Source organism: Monodelphis domestica, chromosome 1, assembly GCF_027887165.1.
Source record: "Monodelphis domestica isolate mMonDom1 chromosome 1, mMonDom1.pri, whole genome shotgun sequence".
Lineage (NCBI taxonomy): Eukaryota > Metazoa > Chordata > Mammalia > Didelphimorphia > Didelphidae > Monodelphis > Monodelphis domestica.
In genome coordinates, this window is record NC_077227.1 from 450,838,741 (window position 1) to 450,861,977 (window position 23,237).

Sequence of the window (23,237 nt, forward strand, 5' to 3'; positions counted from 1 at the left end):
ATGTGAATAAAACTTGGATAAAGGTAACAATTAACTGATGAGTTAAGAGAAGGATCTTGGTTTTCTAGTTAAATTTTTCTTATATTCCCCTTCTTGGGTGGTTAGGGCATATTATTGAAATGATTATTGGGTTTACTCAAGAGTTTTGCTTTTTTATTTTAAAAAAATCCCATTTACATTCTTTAGTGTGGAGGAGAGGAGGTTATGTAACTGGAGTTGCCTCTTAACAGGTCCTTATTGTTAAAGAAGACTGATCCCTTTGTGCTTCAGAATGTTTCAGCTTGGCACACAGAAAATGTTTTAATTTAACTGACTTGCTCTTTGATACATCAATTCTCTATTGTGTTTTGAACTTAGTGCAAGCCCTAGTTTACTCTCTGAGCTATGTGGTTGTTCTGAGACTTGTGGGGGAGGTATTTTGGGGAGTCTAGTGACTTCAGATATCATATATAATTTTTCTCAAGCCTCTCAAAATTGTTTTAAAGAAATAAAATACAAATCATCCCAGATTTTCTTTCTATAGGAGTATGCCTAAAATGCCTTTTCTATAAATCTACAACTGTACCAGGGACTCAGACCAATTTTATAACGACTTTAAGAGGTCAAACCCCAAATCAGAATGGACAAAATGAGCTGGCTAGCCTATGTGGGATCAAAAGATGGAATTAAAGACCTTGCATCCCCTACCTTGAATAACATTCAGGCAGTTTTGCATGGGGTTTTTAGATGAGGGATTGGTTTGCCTGAAGAGAGTCTTGTAATCTAACCTCTGAGAAGGTAGATGTGAGTATGTAATTAGGTACCAGAAAGTCAGGAAATTGAGAAAGGGTAGTGTTGGTCCTTGAACCTCCATGCCCTAGTTCTATTGGCTCCTGAAGTTCACATATTACCCTGGGAAGAGTCTAGGGAAAAGGACTGAGATCCATTATCCACTTTAATGTTAACTAGTTGATATGTCAACAGGGACCTGTTGGCTGGAAAAGAGGGTCCCAGAGATGGATGCAATAACAGGAGTCAAGATCAGGGGTGACTTGGTCTCATTTCAGCTCCATCTTTCTCTGGCTCATTGTCTTCCTTTAAAAAGAGAAAGGCTTTATTTCAGGATCTCAGTCAAACAACCACCTTTTTTTTTTTTTAATCTTCTCTGGTATCAGGTTTCCTTTGCCCTGAGATCTGTGCTTGAGGCATAACGCCTGCTCTCTCACCTGGACTGTGTTACTAGTAATCATTGCACTGTAGTAATAAAAATCCAAGCCTGTGGTTTTGCCTTAGGTAAACTCTAGAGGTAGACTCATGAAATATTTGCAAAATAATTTCAAATTTACCTCTGTGTGTAAATGTCAATAGCTAACAATTTGGTAGTGGCCTGTGGAGATGTTCAGATTTAGGCCATGATAGTCTCTGGAATTTAATGCTCTGACTGCTTATGTTTCTATTTCTACCTATTCCATTTATTACCCATTGGTGGCATTTTAAAGGTATACATTAGCAAAGAAATATTTGCATCAAAGTTCTGATATGTCCTCAGAGTAATTATGTAATAAAAATTAACATGAAAAGCATACTCATTGGTGGCTTCTTGGCTGATAATTAAAGCTAAGCCTTTTTGGAGAAGTAGTACACTTTGATTTTTGAAAGATAATTTTTTAGTTTGTCATAATAGCTACCAAATTAAGAAAATACATGATTAATATTTTGAAATTAAAAAAAAACCTCCTGTGGTTTTCTGTTACGTGTAAAATAAAATCCAGCTTCTCTTGTTTGACAATTGGTTCCACCCTAAAAAGAATCCTGAACTCTACTCAGATCTTTTGACTTAATGTCACCAGACAATGCCATATTTAACTTGAATCTAAATCTGGAATATCCCATCCACTGTATTCTCCACCCCCTAAACTCAGTCTCCACCCTCTCCCCAACTAGCCTCTATCCTTTTTTCAGCTCAAGTCCCACTATCTTCTTGAAATAGTCCCCAACCTTTCTAGTCTACATAAACTCTACTTCTTTTGAACTCCATTAAGGTACATCATATTTAAAGTTGGAAAAGACATTAAAAAGCATTGTTACTCACTCCTTCATTTTATAGTTGAGGATTTCTACATCAAATTGAGGGAGGGGGAAACTGAACTAGAGGATATAAGTACCTTTTATAGATGAAATCAAAGTCCAAAGTTACATTGCTAGTTAGTGGCAGAGCTGAGATTAGAGCTCAGGTTCTCTGAATCATGAACTTTTATTCTTAGCGGGGAGGAAGGATAAGGACATTATATATGTTTGTGTATATACATATATGGATATTTGGAATAAATATAAAGTGAATAAATACAAGTTAATACAAAGTAATTTGGGAGAGAAGGCATTAGCAATTGGGAAGATCAGGAAAAGCTTCATGTAGAAAGGGAAAACTCTTAACTTTTGAAAAATTTTTTTCTTTTATCCAGAGCTATCCAAATGTAGTATGGGCTGCCTAGGGAATTAATGAGCTCTCCCTCAAGAAATATTTTCAAAAGGAGAGTATATATGTCTGGTGGAGATATTAATGAAGGGATTTTTCTTCAGATATCAGTTAGGAGGTCACTAAGCATTTATTAAGCACCTGTTATGCACCAGGCCATGTGCTAAGTGCAGAGGATGTAAAAAGACACACAAAAATATAGTCTCTGCCCTCAAAGATGTCACAATCTAATAGGAGAAACAATAAGCAAACAAATATATACAAGCAAACTATATATAGGAAAAACTGAAAATAGCTAACAGAGGGCAGGCAGTATAATTAAGAGGGGTTGAATTTGATGGCCTTTTGTCTCCCTTCTAACTCTAAGATGTTATGTTTCTGTTTATACTATTAAACTTTGGGCAATATGTAGAAATGATAATTATCAAACAAAAAATTGTAGCAATTATTATCTGTATCTTCATTTGGCATTTAGTCTATTTGTACTTTATGTTTTCTTTTATCTATTTATTAAAAAAAACCCAAAATGAAAAACATTAAGAAGTAAAATACATAAAGTGAAAAAAGTATGTTTCGGTCTGTATTCAGAGTTTATCAAGATCTCTGTGGAGATGGATAGCATTTTTAAATTTTGTCTCATATAGCAAGATGAATGTGTGCAATTTTAAAATTTTGATTAAAAATGCATTCTTTCTATTGAACAGGATTGAGCCTTTGATTTATTTTTTTTTCCAAACATTTCTTCATGACCCCATTTGAACTTTTCTTGGCAAAGACACTGGCGTACTTTGCCATTTCCTCTCTAGCTCGTTTTATAGATGAGAAAACTGAGGCACCGAGGGATGAGTGAGTTGACCAGAGTCATGCAGCTAGTAAGTATCTGGGGCCAGATTTGAATTCAGGGAGCTGAGTCTTCCTGACTCCTGCTTGTTACTCTGTCCACTGTGACATCTATCTGCTCCTGTGATATATAGTGTTCCTATTTTGAGGCCTGGTTGATGATGAATGAGTAAGGAAGCCTAAAAGTAGATGATGCTTATAGTGCTATCAGATATTCATTGATCATCTCACCTGACCTAGGAGGTAAATCCTTAGAAGCATCCTTCCAGCAAAAGAGACCACCTAGGGTCCATGTGACATCATTCCAGCATCTAATAGTAACTAAAGTGTTAAAATAAGAAGGGTGTCAAACCTAACATCCAAACTGGTTTAGATTCTTGCCAGGCTGGTTTTGTTACTAGTCTCTGAACATAGGAATGCTAACCCTTAGATTACATCAGCTGAGCAGTACCTGATTAGATCACTAAACACCCTTCAGAAGGGATCTATAGAGTATCAGAGGGACTCGGGCTTCACTCTTCCTTAGTTATGTAACAGTGTGAGTCCTTAGGCAAGGTACATCACTGTGTTGGGTTTCAGTTTCCTCCACTTTAAAGTGAGGAGCTTGGTTCATTGATCCACAATTTCCTTTGTAGCTCTGCTACCCTCTTAAAACTTCATCTCTTATCCTAATATTGGATGTGGATTTTATGTGTAACTTGGCTGAATAATACAGAAGGGATAAGAATATAGAGGCTATAATCTAATTATTATAGATTAGGTTTGGTGAACAAAAACAAATAGTACCTTGGTAGGGGAGAATAGTAAACAATCTTTAGATATTTTTCATTTATAAATTGTTAGAATTGAGGTCCTTGCTGTCATTACAGTAGTTGATATTTGTGTTGCATTTCCCCCCCTTAAGCAGAATACCTTAACTTCCTTTTACCAATAAAAGAACTATATTCTTGTTACTTTCCCCTCTGGCCCAGGAAGCTTTAGTGTGGGATGAGAGAGCTGCCCTTCAGAAATAAATAATGCTGAAGTGAATATATATTTGTATTTATGTGTGTGTGTGTGTATAAGAGAGAGAGACAGACAGACAGACAGAGATGAATATATAGTCATAAAGTTAGAGACAGTAGGCCAGATAGGTTAGATATCCATTACTTAATAACCTGACCGTTATTGAAGATACCATTTAATGGCAATCATTTTCAAAACTTGAATGTAGTATTACAGAGACTCCTTAGTAATTTCTGGAGTATATTTAAGGAACACTTAATAGAGTCTTTCACCATGAACTATTCTACAAATGTGAACTCATGGACCTTCAGAATGAATGCCCTTCTTTAGATTTCTCCATTAGGTCTTCTTTCTAGGAAATCCCTTTATCCTTCAAGATTGAATCTATCTAGTGTTCACGCCTCATCAGTAACCTCTGCCCTCTTATTGGACCCTCCAGCTGGCCATGAGTTCCTGGGCCTCTGTTTAATAGACTCAACATAGTCTTCTAACTATTTGTCATCTGCAACATTGCTTTTGGATTTATTGGGTTTTCCCATTATGTCACTGAGTTTGATACCCTCTTTCCCATATTATTCCCTACCTTCTACTTTTTGGCTTCCTTTTTATATCTTGTTTTCTTCCGTTAGAGTACTCCTTGAGAGAATAGGTTGTCTTTTTTTTAAAACTTTTATTTGAATTCCTAATACTTAGCATAGTATCTGGTAGGTGCTCCACAAATGTTTATTGACTGGCAGTCATTTTGCTTTTAATATACAGGAATCTGAGTGATCTTTTTGTAACTGAGGGTTATGTGTCATTATGACTATTGGGATCTTTTATTAACAGATTAGGAGAGTACACACACAGTGTATCTTTTGACAAGTCAAAGCATTATAAAAGTGAAATCTGAAAATATAGTTCTATTTGAATAAAAATAGGATTCAGAGATTATCTTAAATCTAGTTCAAGAGATAATATACTTTTGCACAAACACTGTAAACAGCAGTGATGCAGTTAGGATGTCTGATTTATTATTCCAGATTCTTTGTGACTGCTGTGAATTCAGTGATCCACTTGAATAGTTTCTGTTACTATGAAGTTTTAATAGTTAGTCAGAAACCAAGTGGTAGAACATAAGAGCAAACTGAAAAATGCTAATTGCAGTTTCTTTGGAAATATTAACTTGAAGCCTGCCCTTTCCTGGCTTGGCCTTGAAGCTTTTATTCCACAAGCTTGAATGGAAGTCCTGAGTGTGACTTGGGTATTTATTCATCATAATAAGGAAAGACAGGTTTCTAATTTAGCTTCTACTTCAGCATTATTTATTTCTGAAGGCTAAATCTTATACCACACTATCCCTTTCTGGGCTACAGGGAAAAGTAACAAGAAAATAGTTCTTTTGTTGGTAAAAGGAAGCTCAAAAGGTATTCTACTTAAGGGAAAGTGCAACCAGTAGTTGGTTGTCTATTTTAGTCTTGCTAACTTGTAACTTGCCTTTCAACCACCCTTTTGAAATATGCCTGTGAGACCAATAAGGAATCAGAATTAGTAAGCAAAATTTTTATTACTAAATTACTATCTCTGTTGTTTTGCCTCTATGTCAAGTTTCCAATGGAATTTATTTCTTTAGGAAAGAACTGATTTTGTCTCTTTCAAACACTTATTTGCAAATTTGATAAATTTTGCCCATTTAATCTTCCTAGTCTTATGATGCCAGGGAGTTTTATATTTTCATAAAATGGTGGTATTCAAGTTGCCATTGTCTCTAGCAAGTGATGTTTTTGTTCCTGGTCTGCTTCTGAGAAAACGAGTATGTAGGTACATATGTATATTGTACTAAAATTTGTAGAGACAGAAAGCAGTGGACAAGTTCAAGTTTAATGTAGACTTTAACAGATGAAAAAATACTTTAAGCCTGAAAATTCTCTTATTCCTTTTAAGGCTGTCTTCAAGACAAAGATATTTAGTTAGACATTCTGTTGGCCACTAGCTTTTCTTGTGTGACACACACAGGTGGATATTCCTGGCTGGTGTCATGAATGGAATGGGAGAACAGTCAAATCAAACAAATGTTTATCATATAAATCACATCAAGGGAATAAAGCAGCCCAGAGAGACTTTACAATGAATGATAGTGATAATTTAGACTCTAAGGCCAGTTCACTGTCCCTTAGACCTTTGGAGGGCTGGACTATAAAAAAACTATGAACAAATTTATATACCTCTGTCTGGGATAGCAGAGGCTGAAGTGCTGGCTGTGATGGGCCAGTCACCAAGCCATCACTGCCCATCACCACCTCCACTATACCAGGCAGCAGTATATACAGTGCAGAATCCCCTCCCCCAGACCGCCTCTCACCATGCTGATGTCTTCCATTGTGCAGCCACATAATCCTTTGCATGGTGCCTCGTTCTTGTTCAGTTACTCTCAGAACAAGTCGCCACAAAAAGGATTATGTCACCTGAAGTTTTGTGGCACCACCACATACAGTGCTCCTCTCACTGACCACCAATGAAAGAGGTGCCCCTTCCAGAAGTAGAGTGGGGGCCGGATAAATGGCCTCAGGGAGCCAGATGTGGCCGTAGTTTAGGGACCCTTGACTTAGAGAATAGCAGACCAAAAGAGGTGTAAATCAACTTACCCAGAAAACACCACACCCTTGCAACAATCCTGACTGGGAAGTAATTGTTTATAACTGATGAATTTTGTATCTTCAGTTGTTTTTTTTTTTTGTCATTAGGGCAGCTAGGTGGCACAGTGGATAGGGTGTCAGGATTGTAATCAGGAAAACTCATCTTCCTGAGCTCAAATCTGGCCTTAGACACTGACTAGCTGTATGACCTTGGGTAAGTCACTTAACTCTGATTGCTGCAGTTTCTGCATCTATAAAATGATCTGGAGAAGGAAATGACAAAGCATTCTAGTATCTTCACCAAGAAAGCCCCAAATTGGGCTCCCCAAATTGGATATGACTGAAATGACTCAACAACAACAGCAAAAGTTTGGCCTTTATAATCTGACTCAAGCCAAACTTTAGGGGTTTATTGTACATTATGCCCTTTTGTTCACTCTCTGGGCCCTTCTAACTGGCCTCCTTGCCATTCCTCGCACAGGACATCCTGTTTTCTTGCCCTTCCATGCCCAGAATATACCCTCCTTATTCCTTCTTCTTAGTGTCTTTCAAAGACCTACTTCTTAAATGAATCCTACATCATTCCACCAGTCACTGATGTTCTGCCCTAAAATTACTTTATATTGATTTTGTAAAAGTTTTGCATTTACTTATCTGTGTCCCATAATGTTTCTAAAAGAATGGTGCTTTTCAAAGGCAGGGACTCACTTGTGACTTTATATTTCCATCATGTAACACAAAATCTGGCACACAGCAGGCACTTAATAAATGCTTGCCAAATTACATTGAATTGAATGAAGAGAATATAAATAAACAATTTGCCATTCCCAGATAGTTGATATACAGTCCAAATTTATTGGCTATATACCATATACCCTTGATTAGAAGTTGCACAAGTTAAAAAGACACAATCTATACCTTAGGTTTAGTTAGGTACATGCTTCTTTATATTCCTCGCCTAACTAAAATTTCCTTTCTTGCATTTCAACTTTGTTTCCCACTCTTTTTTTTCCACCTTTATTTTCATATCTTTTTCCTCATGGCTTGTACTTGTGTCCAACATAAGCACCCCTTTCCATTGTTAAAGCACATTCATCTCCCTGTGTCCCTGTGTCCAGTAACCATTTTTAAAAAGTTTTTTAAGCTCTTCTCTCCATCTTAGAATTTATTAAGGATTGGTTCCAAGGCAGAGGAATGTAATGACTAGGCAATTAAGGTTAAGTGACTTGCCCACAGTCACAAAACAGGGAAGTGTCTGAGGCCAGATTCCAGTAGCCATTTGATTTCCAAAGTTTTCTTTGCTCTGCTTAGTACCAGTATTTTTCTCTGTTGCACTTCCATGGCTACGTGAAGCAATTGCTTTCTAAGGGTCAGGGTATATTTAGGATGAGGGTATGTAGATATCCATATTGTCCAATAGGAAATACACAAACACTCTATGTTTTCCAATTTAAACATGTTGAGATGGAATTCTGAGCAGATTATGCGATAATTTTTATTTCCTAAATGAATGATTTTGAAGTTTGAGATTACGGCAAAGAAAAAAATGAGTGAGTAAACTTATTTTTTATAGACAGATTTTCTAAATATATTCTTTTCGTTGTCCTTGTATGCATGTCTGTAAACAAAAAGAAACATGGAGACCTAAATCCTTCACGCCAAAGTCAGCCTGGTTTGAATTTTGTGGACAAGAGATACAAACCTGAAAATGGAAACATCACCATGCCCTTGTGTAGACTAACTAAAAGGCAAAGTTATAATGGTCTCCAATGAGAGCTAAAGCTGTTTAATATACTTGAGCAACGTGGTAAAAGGGATTTCCTATGTGATTATTTAAAAATAACTATTGTACACACTAGAGAAAGGTTCCTTAGTATCCAGTGAGGCTCTGTGATTAATGTGTTGCATCTTTCCTTTTATCTTAAATTTGAAATTCTTTTCCTTCCTCGTCTCAATAGATTTTTCTTGGTTGTTATAGAAAGATACTGACTTTGCAGATGGAAAAGAACTCATATTTCTTGTTAAGTTCTTCTGAATTTTGTTCTGTGAATGTATCTGGGCTCTAGTACCAGTAAGAAGTTTTAATAAAATGGTAACTTAGAAGTTGCTATTATTTTATGTGGCAAATGATATTTCTGTTTTGTGGCAGCTTCTAGGAAAAATTATTTTGTAAGTTGATGAAACTGAATCTACCATCTTTTTGTGTAACTGAAGAATGATTAAATTGTATTTTTCCTTTGGAGTTCAGATCCTATGAACTTCAGTTTGAATGACTCAGGGAAAACCCTGATCCATTGATTGTTAGGCCTCAGGCTGGAGTGTTATCATGCTGTGAGTGGAGCCAGGGATGGTTCAGAAAATAAACCAGGTTTCAAGCCATGCTAATTTGCATAAGAAGAATTATTTTATTAGGATTACTATTGTTTACTTTTTATCAGAGAAGCCAGGACAGGTATATTTTCATTAGTTATGTAATTGGAAGAGTAAACTAGGGAACATAAAATACACATACCTAAATAAGATTAAACAATCATTGTTAAAGTTACAGAGTTTGGTATAATATTCAATGCTTTAATCAAGAAGTAGTGGTGATGTGTGTATTGACTTTCAGGCAGACTTGAATTGGATAAATGAAAACAAACAGAAATATCTTCATTGTATTATAGAAACTTAAAATAGTTATTTAATAACTCAGCCTTTAAAGTTGATTTCAACTTTTAATCACACGTAGGCAAAACTAATAGCTGATAAAAGCTGTATCAGCAGGTCTTTTTTTTTTTAAGCAAGATATTCTTCTTGTATAATCCAGATGTTCTTAAAATGAAAAAAGTGCCTAAAATGCATATTTGATTATGCAGCTCTCAGACAAAAGGCAGAGAGCTAGAAAAGGGCAAAGGAATGCAAAATTTATTTTATGGATAGACTTTGGGCTAGCAGCATCAAATGCATTTTCTTTCCTTACTGGCAAGTATTTGATGGTAGATTGACTTTTGCAGTGCTATACAACAATTATAGTAAACTGTCATTCAAAAAGAGCATAACTCATTTCTTACACAAATGACTCTAAAGAGAAAAGTGTTGACCCTATTTTACAGAGCTTATATACTTAAACACCTACTTCATTGTCCATCACAAAAAAATAGATGGCCAGCACTGATGAATCTGTAGAATGTTTGAATGTGGAACATTAACCTGGGACAATTTAACGATTGAGATTAAGTGAATTTGACTCTCCCCCTTTGACAGAAGTGGCCAGTGCCATTTTTCCTGCTACAAAACTTCTGGGAGTTTATATTGTTACTATGGGGCCAAAAAGAAAATGAGACAATTAAATAAGAAGGGTATGTTCGTTTAGCCTTGTACTAAAGTCTTTGGAAATATGAGCAATGTTTTAGCAATAAAAAAATGATTTGATTAGTAATTATCTTTTAAAATATTTGAGGTAAGAGTGAGTGTATGTTTAATGTGTATGTGTGTGTGTGTGCATGTGCATGCGTGCCAGTGTATACTCAGATTCAAAGGTAGATCTTAACTTGTTTTGTGTGTTTCCACCTTTTATGTTTTTGCTCATGATGTTCTTTGTAGGCCTTCCACATGTGGCCTCTGAAATCCCTTCCAGCTCTAAATCTATAGTCCTTTGATCTTTGCTGGTTGAAATCTTACCCATCCTATAAGGCCTTGCTCAACTAACACCTTCTGTTGGAAGCCTGACATTTCTTGATTTCCATCATGGGAAATGATCTTTCCTCTCCTTTGACCTCTTAGAGTATTTGGTCTTTCTGGTATGAATTTTACACACTCCATTTTGTTTTATAATTATTTGTGTATATGTCATAGACTCTATAAGACTGTTTATCTACTGAGACTTATTTATATATTTGCTTCTCCTCTAATGCCTAATATACAATAGGCATTTAATAAATGTTTTATTGATTAAAATTCAAGAAATAAACTCTCAAGGGTTCTCCTTAGGTAAGTATATATTTAGTATATAAATTTGCATTTATGTTTAATAGAGTTTCAATACCTTTATTTTACAGAGGAGGAAACTCAGGCCCAAAGAGGAAGTGACTAGTTCAGGGTCATATAGTGAGTGAGTGAGACAGACTTTTAGCCCAGATTATCAGGTCATCATCACTAGCAATTCCTTCTCCTTAAATGTTGAATTTTGGTTTTGTTTGGTTGTTTTAGTATCTTTTCAGAATGGTGAGTCTAAGGGACTATACTTATATTGCTCAGTGCTGAATTTGCTCATTCAGCAAATTCTCACTAAGGCCTACTTTGTCTGCAATTCTATACTAGGCCCTGGGGAGATAAAGTGATTAATAAGGGTGGGTCCTTAACTTCATTAAAATTAAAGTGAAACTTAAAAAAAAAAAAACAAACCAATTATGTTGAATCTTAAAACAAAAGGATTTTCTTATCCATGTTGTTAGCCAGAAAATTAAATGAGAAATGTTCTGTTTAATTATAACTTTATTATGGGGTGTGTGTATGTATGTTTGGTGTGTGTGGTTCTTTCCATTTATATTGTTGTAGTTATTGTCCATATTATTTTCTTGGCTCTGCTTACTTCAGGCTACATCAGTTCATGTAGATCTTTGCATGCTCTTTTTCTATTCATCACACATTATTTCTTAGAGCTTAGTAATTGTCTGTTGCATTCATGCATTGTTTTTTCTATTCCCCAATTGATGGACCATCTATCTACTTTGTTTTGGATTCTTTCCTGTCACAAAAAAAAAATGCTACTGGAAATAATTTGGTATATGTAGGATATTTCATTTTTTTCATATCTTCCTTGGGGTATAAGCTATGTAATGGAATCTGCGGCTCAGAGGATATGGATATCTTGACCACTTTATCTGTATAATTCCAAATTATTTTACAAACTCTTTTGTCATTTTGTTGTGGGTGAACTTGAGGTGAACTCCAGGTTCAGGACATTCACCCTTTGCAAGAATGCAAGACTCCTGAAGCTTCCACGAACCCTCGAGAAGCCTCAAGATAGGAAGATAGAGGAAGGATAGAAGTTCTGGATGCCGTGAGGAGGATGGCGGAGCCAACTTAGAGATACGAGGTGGCAGGAATGAGTCAGAAATCCAGGCCATATTAATTATCAAGGAGCCACAGCAAAAACTCTGATCAGTGGACTACTGAGAAGGCTTATACCCTACCCATCCAAAGATCCAAATTTAATACCACACAGGTCGGAGACATGATAGAGAAAAGAAACTGCCTGGCCGAAGGCCAGGTCCCAGGTGGGAGAGGTAGATCAGAAAAGGAATCAAAGATGGAGCTTGGCCAAGCTCCAGCTAGGACAGGCATCAGTGAGAGCTGAGATCCAAGTGAAAGAGAGGGGCGGAGCTTGCTGTGGCCTGGTATTTAATCTCTTTGATATGCAAATATACACAATACATAGGGATGGTTATCATTGGTCAATGACAAGGTATAGGTATGGTTTCTCTTAGCCAGGTGAACACAAAGAAACCTGTTTTCCCGCCTAACCTGGGGGAAGTTGGGGTCAAGGGTCAGAGGCTTTCCCAGCCATGTGCAAGACTGAGCATGCTCAAGACTGAGCATGTTCTCTTCTAAGACAATCTGTACATACTGTTTCCCTTGCCCATAGCTAGGGGTGGACTGCTACAACTCCATAACTTAGCTTAAAAATAAGATGTGTGGGATGAAATTGTACATTACTCTCCAATATACATTGATTAGTGTTAGTAATCATAGATCCGTAATTTCCTATAGAAAATTAGTGAAGTTAGGTGCCCTCCACTAGAAGATGTCTCTTCTTTTGAAAAGTAGAATACCCCTCCCCAAGCATCTTTACATACATACATACATACATATATATACATATAAATATGTCTTAACCACTTTTGAAAAAGTGGATATATATATATATCAGTATAGGTCTTTCATATACTTTTTCAAAAGTGGCTAATAGATACCCCCCTTTATCCTTTCTTTTTTTGGGAAGAAGTTTGGGTGTCCTAATTTCTATGAGAGAAATCTTAAAACTTACAAGTTATAATGTTGACTACATATTCTAAGAAATGTTACAGCCTGAATATTGTAACAAAATTTGACTCAACTGAGAAATTGCAAACCTAAGGAATAACCCTAAAAAAAACTATTATATAGAAATGCTATTGATTTTTGAGAGTTTATTATGTAGCCTGCAACTTTTGCTGATTCTCTAGGATTTTCCAAGTTTACCCAATATTAGCACATAAGAACTATTTTATCTCCTCTTTGTCTATCTTTTATACCTTCAATTTCCTTCTCTTATTTTATTGCAATTGTTATTAGAAGAGAATATAAAATAACACACAATAGAGGGAAATATAATAGATAATAGAAAGGGAAAATAGACATCCTTGATTCACTTTGCCTCTGTTTATTAGAAAAGGGTCTTGTATGTCCCTGTTACATATACTTGTTTTTGGTTTTAGGATACTTCTTATGATACTAAGAAAAGTACCTTGATCCCTATACTTTGCCAAAGGTTTATCTGTTATCTATTGAAAGTATCTTGTGGTTTGGGATGTTTTGTTTTTTAGCAGAATTAATTATGTTAATTATTTTCTTAGTATAAATCTCATTAGGTTGTCATGAATGAATTCTTAGATAAATTGTTGCAGTCTGTGACAGGATTTTTAAAAATAATTTTAGTCAATATTCATGAATTATATTGACTTATGGCTTTCCTTCTGTGTTTTATCTTTCTTTGGTTTAAATAATAGGACAGTATTTGCCTCATAAAGATTCTGGCAGGGTGCTTTCTTTTTCAGTTTTTGAGAATGATTCATAAAGTATTTGTATTAATTGTTCTTTAAATGTTGGATAGAATTCTTAGTATGAGTCTCCTCTCCTGTTTTGGCAGTTCCTTTACAACTAAATGGATTATTTAAAGTATCTAATCTTGTGATCATTTTGATATTTTATATTTTTGAAGGTATTCCTATTTTTTTGTATCCTCAGTTTTGGTAGCATATAACTGCATAAAATATTCAGATTATTTTTATTTTTTCTGGCTTTGTTGTGATTTCCTCCCATTTAACTTGCTATTTTATTGATTCTATTTTCTACCTTTTTAATCAGTTTAGCTAAAGGCATACCAATTTCCTTAGTTTTTTCAAAGAGCCAACTTTTAGTTTTATTTATTGTTTCTCTGTTTTTTTTTTGTTTATAATTCATCTATTTCTCCTCTAATTTAATATTTCATTTTTTGTACTTATTTTAGATGTATTCATTGACTTACTAATTTTAAAAAATATATATTCAGTTCATTGATTCTCTTTTTCTATTTTGTTAATATATATTTATAAAAATATGATTTTCCCTGAGGTCTGCTTTAAATGTATACTGTAAATTTTGATTTTTTTCATCATTATAACTTTCTTTCACATGATTATTGTTTCTGTGTTTTGTTCTTTAATTTACTCATTATTTAGGCTTTAATTGTTAAATCTGTATTTGGGTCTTGGGTCTTTTGTTTTTGATCCCTGCACCAATGTCTTTTTATTGGGATCTACTCTATAAAGGACATAATTTCTGTTTTGAAGAGGTCTAAGGGGTCAAGGGAATGGGAGAAATTCTCTAGCCCTCCAACTTGTTGATCACATGACACAGAAAGTATCAAGCACTTAAAAGCTTCTTAATTTGACTTTTTTGGGTTCAGTTCTTGATTTATTCCCTCCTATTTCCTCTTCAGCTTGTTTTAATTTTTAATGATTTATCTTTATGAATTGAACATTTTAAAGAGGATCAGGAAATATGACTTTATGGAAAGCATGGCAAGTTTGAATTTTGGTAGAATTTTGATATAGAGTTTAAGGCAGATGAATAATAATTTAGGAAGAAGCAACATGAAGTTTGGAAATAAGTGATAAGTGTACCCTTTCAGTTCTTTCCCAAGCCATCCATCATCCATATATTGGCTATATGCTTGCCTCTTTCCTAAATTGATCCCTTCTTGAACCAGTTCAACTTTACGCTGTATTTTATACTTGAGTCCCTTACTGTCTTATCCTGTACAAATACAAATTTGGGATAACTCCCACCCTTCATTGCCATCAGTTCTATTCAATGGAACTGGAGAAAATCATGAGACCATGTTGAACTGGGTTCATTTATGAATATGTTACATCATCTCTTTTGGGCCCTCACAGCAACAAGGCAGTTTTTTTACACATTCCAAATAAATTCTCTATTCAAGTCACCTTAATAGCTGTTCCAAACCTTTTCTTCTCTCCTTAAGCTTCCCTTCTTCCACCCTCTTATTTGAGGACCTTACTTCATACTGCACACCAAATATATTGAGGCTATTCCTAGAAAGCCCCTCTTTTCCCAACCTCATCTCCCATTCCCTCAAATGTCTTCTCCTGACTCCTACTTTTTACTTCTTTTTCACATGAAGAGATGGCTTTTCTCTTTGCCAAGGCTATTTCCTCTACATATACCCTCAGTCCTATTTATTCCACCTTAATCTTTCAGAAGATTTCCACCTCTCACTAGTTTTCCATTTTCTCACTTTATACTGGCTATTTTCATTCTGCCTTGAAACATGCCCATTTCTCTCCTATCCTTAAAAAAAAAAATCTCCCTTGATCTGACTTCTTGCTAGATACTGTCCTGTATCTTACGCCCTTAAATGACTAATGTCCTTGAGAAAGCTGTCAACAATCAGTGCCTTCACTTCCTCTGGTTCCACGCTCTTCTATATTCTTTCTTTCAACCTCATCATTCAATAAAATTGCTCTTGAGAATTTCTAATGATCTATTTATTGCCAGCCCTAATCGCCTTTCAAAAAAGATCCTTTTCTCAGTCTTCAGCCTTTTTGACTTTTTTTTTTTGCAGCCGTTGATACCGTTGATCAACTTCCTCTCCTGTCTGCTTTCTCATCTGGGTTTTTATAATACTGCTTTCTCCTGGTTCTCCTCCTACTTGTCTGAGCATGACTTCTTTTACTGAATCTTTTTCTAGGTCATAGCTTTAGAGAACCCCCCAAAGATCTTTTCTTGGCTTTTTTCTCTGTTCTTTCTTAGCTGTCCCCCTTGGTGATCTCTTCAGCTCCCATAGATTCAATTATTAGATTCAATCATGTCAATGCAGTTGATTCTCACATTTATTTAACCGTCCATATCTCTTTTGATCTTCAGTCTCACATCATCAACTTCCTATTGAATATCTCAAACTGGACATTTATATAGACAGATCAATCTCAACATGACCAGTGTTCGTTATCTTTCCCACAAAATACTCACCTTTCTTAAACTTCCCTATTACTGTCAAAGGCACCATTATCCTCCCAGTCACCTGGGTTTGGTGTCATTCATCATCCTTGATGCTCATTTTTACCCCAGAGGTCTATTCTGTTTCCAGCTCTTGTTATGTTTAACATCATAGGATCTCTCATATATGTGCCCTCCTGCCCACTCACAAAGCCATTACCTGGGCTCAGTCCCTTATCTTTTTCTTTTCACATTCACAACACTGTTTATTCATTTACAAAACCAATTGTAGTTAATTTTGTCATTAATAAGAAATGTATCATTATTGCTCCCTTTTCATTTCACAGTTGAACTTGACAAGACCTCACATTGGTTGGTCTCTTCTTCCCAAATTTTTCTTCAGTCCATTCTCTTCTAAGATGCCAGATAGATCTGACTACATCATTCTCTTACTCCTTTTTACTTATGGAATAAAAAAAAAAAATTCTGCTATTTGATTTTCGAAGCTCTTTACAACTTTTCCATGTTTCCATCCTTCTTTCATTTTATTCCCTGTAATGACCCTTTCCTAGCTTTTCTGTCTTCTTACACTTTTTATTCTCCTCTGTGTACTCTAGAATGCAGCACAACTAACCTTCTTGATATTAACTGTACATGACCCCCAGCTCCATGCTATTCCAGCTCATTGGCTATTTCATGTCCAGTCTTCTCTCCTTCCTTACTTCCACTTCCTGGCTTCTCTAGTTGCCTTTGAGACTCAGCTCAGATGAGATCCCCTTTTTGTAAGAAATTTCTCTGGTTATTCCCTCTATACACTGTTAATACCTTCCTATGAGATTCCCTCTCATTTACCTTCTGTGTGTTTTAGAGCTACATAATTGTTTGCACATTGTCTCTCCCAGGAGGAGGTGAGCTCCTAGATGATAAGGACAATGTTTTTGCCTTTCTTTGTTTCTCTAGTGCCTAGCACAGTGCCTTCCTGCCTAGGTAGGTGCCTGATGTACTAAGTAAGTTGCATAATAAATTCTTATTGACTGTTTGGCTGAATGAGGCTACTGTAAGGGGGAAAACGGGTTATTTATTAAAAAAGGTTGGACTGGATTATATTTAAAATAGGGTCACCAGGAATTTAATTTATTCCAAAGAGATTTATTTACAATTTGTTTACAAAATATAGAAAGAGTGAAGTAATAAGAAAATCAGAGAGAGGTTAGGGTAAGCTATCTAACCTAAGCACTAAGTAATTTACTCCAATCCCTGACTCAACCCTGGCAGGGGAGTTTAGTCCTTAACAGAGAAGCCTCAGCCCTTGTAGCTGAGGACCTGGGGATATAGGGAACCTCTATCAAGAGGATAGGTCTCTTCTGAGGCCAGTTTTCTTCAGAAAATCCAGGAAAAGAGTCAGCTTTTTCACTTACCTTGAGTCAGTGAAAAGGAAGAGATTTAAGAACAGCCTCACCAGGAACAGGATCTCAGGTTCAGTCAGCAGATTCTTCTCCAGTCTCAACTCCAGAGAATGAAGAACTGTCTCTCACAGGAAGTTGAACTCCAAGTAAAAATTGCACTTAGGAAGTTGTCACTCCCTTTTAAAGATACTTTCTTTTCCTCACTTCCTGTGCCTTCCCCTAATTTTACATCTACCAATCACCGTTGAAGCTTTGCTTTAGGACTGCCCAGGGGCAGTCAGTTTAATTCTGATTCATCACTCACTATTGCAAACATGGGTCACAGACCTTCCCACTTAATGATTAAGTGGGATGTTTACACTTTTGGTGATTAGACTTAAAAATGGGCAGGGGAGTTAATTTCATTTTCACAATCAGTGGAGAGTTAAATGTAATCTTCACAGTACCTAATGAAGAGAAAAGGAGAAGATACTGATATGTCTACTTAATTAACTTAGGTCCATATATTCCTTATATGGATTTTATAGGAAAATGAGGAGTAAGTAAAGTTCATTTTAGGGGGAGTATTAGGAAAACGGATTTTGGTATAAATTATGAATTAATGGCTAGGTGCTGCCATTATTGATGTACCTAGCACACCTCAAAGATTGAGGCAAATAAAATAGGTCAGTGGATAATAACCAATGCCAGGGAGATGGCATAGAAATGAATGGGGATAGAAGCTGAGAGAATAAGGAGGCTGAGGCTAGACCATAGTCTGAGCAGGTAGCCCTCCTCTTTTCAGAAGAGCCAGCTATAATGGCAAAATTTGTTAGGAAATATTGCCTCTCTATCAGCATCACTAACTTTCTGAGAATCTCTGTGGGATGCAGGTGGGGGTGTGATGTAGAAAGGGATTTGGAGACATATTTTATTAGTCTTGGCTTTAAATCAGGGGTTCTCAAACTTTTTACTGTTCAACTATACTTTTTTCATCTTGAGAAATTCAGATAGAGCAGGTCTTTAGTTAGGAACAAAGAAGGGTCCCAAACTAGTTCCAGATCCATTTGCTGGCCCTATTCACTTTTCTTCTTTTACAGCTCTCAACTTCTTTTCTCTTTACTTTTCCAGTACTTGCAGGGGAGAAAATGACTTGGTTACTCCTGGTTTAGAGTAGGCATTGTGACCATCTCAGTGCAAAACAGAATAGTAATAAAGGGGAGGGGAATTGGGAATGTGGAAGTTTGGAGATATGGAGAAGAGAACAAGTGTTCTACCACCCACCCTTTGAGAACCACTTCCTTAACCAAACCTACACAGTGGGAGATGGGTTGACCTGTCAAGCCCAGGGTTATTTATTTCCTTGGCACCTAAATCCTCCAGATTTGGGGTCGTTCATTTCCTTCCTTCCTTCCTTCCTTCCTTCCTTCCTTCCTTCCTTCCTTCCTTCCTTCCTTCCTTCCTTCCTTCCTTCCTTCCTTCCTTCCTTCCTTCCTTCCTTCCTTCCTCCCTCCCTCCCTCCCTCCCTCCCTCCCTTTTTTCAGTATAGTGAAACCTATGGTTTCTTAGAATGTTTTTAAATGCATAGAGCAAAATATGTAGGGTTATAAAAGAAACCAATTATATTAAAATATAGTTATCAAAATATTGTTTTAAAAGTTAATGGACTATAGGTTTAGAACTCTTGCTTCAAGGCATAATGCTAAGAGGCTCTTCTGAGGTCCTCTTAAGAGTGACTGTTTACTCTTCACTTCATCTCAGAAGGGTTGGACTGGGCTGTAATTTGGGAGGGGGGGCTGAAACTTTTGTATCCTGCATACTTTCTAGGATAGTGCTATGTAGAAGATACTCAGTATATTTGTTTAGTGAAAGAATGACTGAATGAATGAATATCATTTCCCAGCAGAACAGCTTTTCTGGGAATGCTTTGAGTTAGAGCAGTCTAACAAAAATACCTAATTGCATTAAAAAATGCAAATGCATCCAATTATAAGGGAAAATAGAAGCTCTAAAAGAAGAGTTTGAATTTTTGGAACAAATCACCAGACCTACTCAAATGACTTTAATAAATCATTTCTAAATATCTTCAGTGTTGAAAAGTGGCTCAGAATTTTATTTTTTAAAAATAGGATGAAGCCTGAAAAAAAAATTTTAGAGGCCATTATCTGTTGTATCTTTTTATTGATAATATAATACTTTTTTTTCCCCCAAGCAATACACTTTATTTTATAGGTAAAAAAAAGTAAGCTTGAGAATCCCCTCTTATTTGCCCTAGATTGCCTTTTGAGCCAGGGACTATGCATTAAAACTGAAATTTCTGACACCTGATTTTAAAATCTTTTATAAGTTTGGAGTGAAGATGCTTTTTTACGTCAGCTCTTTGCTGCCTCCTTTACCTTTGGAGATGTAGTGTGTTGTTGTCCTAGTAGATGGGGCCTTCTACCTCAACTCTAGCCAGGTGGTAGAGCTGAGTCTTTGATTTCTCTCTGGTTTTGTGTGTGGAATTTGTGAGTAGCTTGATGTATTTGACATCTATGTGACAGCTTCTTGTATATGAGAAGAGTAGTATGCTGCAAGGCCCAGCTGTGTGTATTTATCTGTACATCAAGCTGAGGAGCAGCAGTTAGCCAGATCTGACAATCAAATGTGAGCTCCTTCTACCTACACTCAAGAGTGCATTTTAATGTGGTGTGTGTTTGCCAAGGAGTTGGCATTTGACACAGACAAAGAAATTGTCAGGTTTTTCCCCTTCTGTTTGCTAGTCTGTGTTTCAGATGTTTTCCCAAATAAGTGCTTCATTGTTGAATAAAAGTGTACTTTAAACACACACACACACACACACACACACACACACACACACACACACACACACACATTCTCTTTGCCTTTACTGTGTATTCCAGGTTAAGAAAATAATGAAGTTTTTCTTTTGTTTTAAAGCAGTCATAGAGTGTGCTAATTAAATGGCCAGTTGACTTAATCCAACCTTGCCTGCATCTTGATTTTACCATGAGTTCCATGTCCCTTAAGAAAATGAGAGACGAAAAGAGCCAAGTCCATTCCTAGTATATAAATTCTAACACTGACAGTTTAGTTAGTGGGCGAATTGAAGTTAGTTAATGTTGATATACAGTAATAATTTCAGTTATGCAGACTTGAGTTGGAAGTGTCGCTGACTATTTCTATTCTAGTGCATTGTATAATTATCCTTATGATATTGAAATTTCCCAGAGCAGGTGGGTCATTTAATATTTTGATTTCTATGTAGAAGCGACTGTCATCTGCACTTTCAACTTATCCTTTCAAGTGAGTCCTCCAAGTTTCAAGAATATGTACTTCTATGATGAACTGATTATGAGTTAACTGATAAACTTTTGGGGGACTTGATTTAACTGAAGCATGAGTTTTGAGAATTGACCTCCACTGGCACTTATTAGCCTTTGTGAAAGATTCACTGTTATTTAGCCTCATTTTGGGGTATGTTGTGTAAATTCTCTTTTGACTCTTTCCTATGTATGCCACCACATATACATATTTAACTTCATTGAAGGAGACCCATAAATATGTGTTACAGCAGTGTTTATAGAGTGGGAAATGTTTTAAGGAATGTAAGCCTCTTGTCACTTGATGTATCCAAGTGTTCAGATGGATAATGTTTTTCCTTTTTTGGCTATTATAAATTATCTTTGCATGCTTAGTTTGTGATAAGGACTGGGAACTAATTGTAGATTTCTAAGGAAATGCTAGTTTTCAAGAGTTTGAAGGAAAAAAATTGATGATTACATAGTGAGTTCATTAGGGACAGTTTGCATAATGTTGATCTCTGTACATTTATTCATGTCTGTATATGTGCAGATACCATTGAAGCAAAAAACAGCTAATTTTCAAAGCAGGAACCAACTGTCAACAGATTCCTGGACTGTGCTGCAGTTTGTACTTTTCTTATCTAGGCTAATTGTTTATTTAACGAAGACTTGTATCAACTCAGTCACAGAAGACTTTTCCTGTGACAGCAGGCTTTAATTAGCCATAATTAAAAGAGGCCTGTACACAAAAAAAAAACAGTTTACTAATTGGTCTTTCTTGATGCAGAGGAATTATTTTATAACTCTTTTAATTTCTTGCATGCATTTTTGCAGATATTCCTGCTATTTTGATTTAGGTAATGACAGTAGACTTCTTAGGAGGAGTACTGCTCACAAGGAACTTTCTATTTAGGTGACATGGTTTTAGGAAAAGAGATGTTGCCTTCCTGTATTCTACTACTCTTATAATCAATGTTTTATTGCCATTTTACTTTTCAACTAGAGTTCTTCCTATTTTGTCTTTTTGCTATGGAGGTTATTAGAGGTGACATTAGATTCTTTAAGTGCTCAACAGTGGATCGAAAGTTCTAGCAACCCTTCCCATGCTACAAAGATATATCTGGGCCTAACAATAGATTGTGTGGTCTGTCTTTCAAGGATAAGCCTAGAAAAATGTGATGGTGTGCATCAACAAAGCCTTATCTGGGGTCATAAAGTTTTTGACCCTTTATAGCATGAGACCAATCCACTGAAGCACAGAATAGTTGTGAATATCATCAATGGAAAGAGTACCTGTGCTGATGAAAAAATAGATCACCTTGAAGTATTTGAAGATGTTTTCTTGGCTAAGAAAACTATAAGATTTTTTTCCCTCCTGAACTGATTTTGTATAACATGCTTTTTTTTTTTTTAAACAGAAGCAGAAGCTTCTTAAAGAACTTGGAAACAGATGGCTTCCTTATCTAACCCCCAAAGATACTGAATTCCACCAGCTGGTAATAAAACTTAATCATATTTTGTATGACTGTCATTATATGCTTTGACTGTGATTTCCTTGAGGGCAAACATTTTTTTTTGTCTTTATAGTTCTAGCATTTTGCAAAGGAATAGGAGCTTAATCAATACTTGTTAAACTGAATGGACTATGATAAGAATAAAGACCTGGAGTACTAGAATGTCAGAGATTTTAGAAGAGATCACTAGGAAGCTGATACCTAGAGGGAGTGAGGGACTTGCCCAAAAAGGTTAAGTTTTTGAGTGGTAGGGGGTTGGAGTAGAACCTCTGTCTTCTGACTCCTAATCTAATTGGTTTTTTCCTCTCTGGTTTGTTCTATCTTGATTGTAGTTGGATCTCTGAATATGGAAAAAGGAGACAGGTGGATGTAGAAGAGGAGGATTCTGGAGTAAAGCTCCTTTTCCCTCATTTTTTCTTCTTCTGTCCTTGAGTAGTTCCTTCCAAGAAGTCATTAGGGGTACAGTACAGAATGAACCGTGTGTTTGGAGCCAGAGAAGCAGCATTCAAATACTGATTCTCTTACTGTGAGACTTTGGGCATGTCAAATCTCTCCATGTATAAATGAGATGGTTGGATTATATAATAACCTTTAAAGTCCTTGCCAGTTTTAAATCCTTTATCCTATGATTCTTCTCTTATTTTCCCTTTTCTATATCCTTGGTCCTCCAAAATATGATTATTACTATCATAAACTATCATAACAAAAAGTAAAATCAAATCGTTCTGCTGAACTAAAACTATGCTTACTGTTACAGAGATAATGCTTAAACATTATCTTTCATCTATGTACAAAGCAACAAAGTATATTTAAGATAAAGCTTTGGAGTGACAACTTAAGTTTGTAAAAATTTTTCTTTTCATGGTACTAAGTAG

At 35.9% G+C, this 23,237-nt stretch overlaps 1 protein-coding gene across 8 annotated transcripts in view; it reads left to right on the forward strand.

The window, feature by feature from the left end:
* The window catches only part of FTO (FTO alpha-ketoglutarate dependent dioxygenase), a 421,101-nt gene that overhangs the window by 95,258 nt on the left and 302,606 nt on the right, over positions 1-23,237 (forward strand). For 6 of the 8 annotated variants that reach the window (XM_007474863.3, XM_056812325.1, XM_007474869.3 and 3 more), the window contains exon 2: positions 22,267-22,344. The exons of the other annotated variants lie outside the window; for them this stretch is intronic. In XM_007474863.3, the coding sequence (XP_007474925.1) occupies positions 22,267-22,344 (78 nt within the window). The remainder of the gene's footprint in view (positions 1-22,266; positions 22,345-23,237) is intronic. 8 annotated transcript variants of the gene reach the window in all.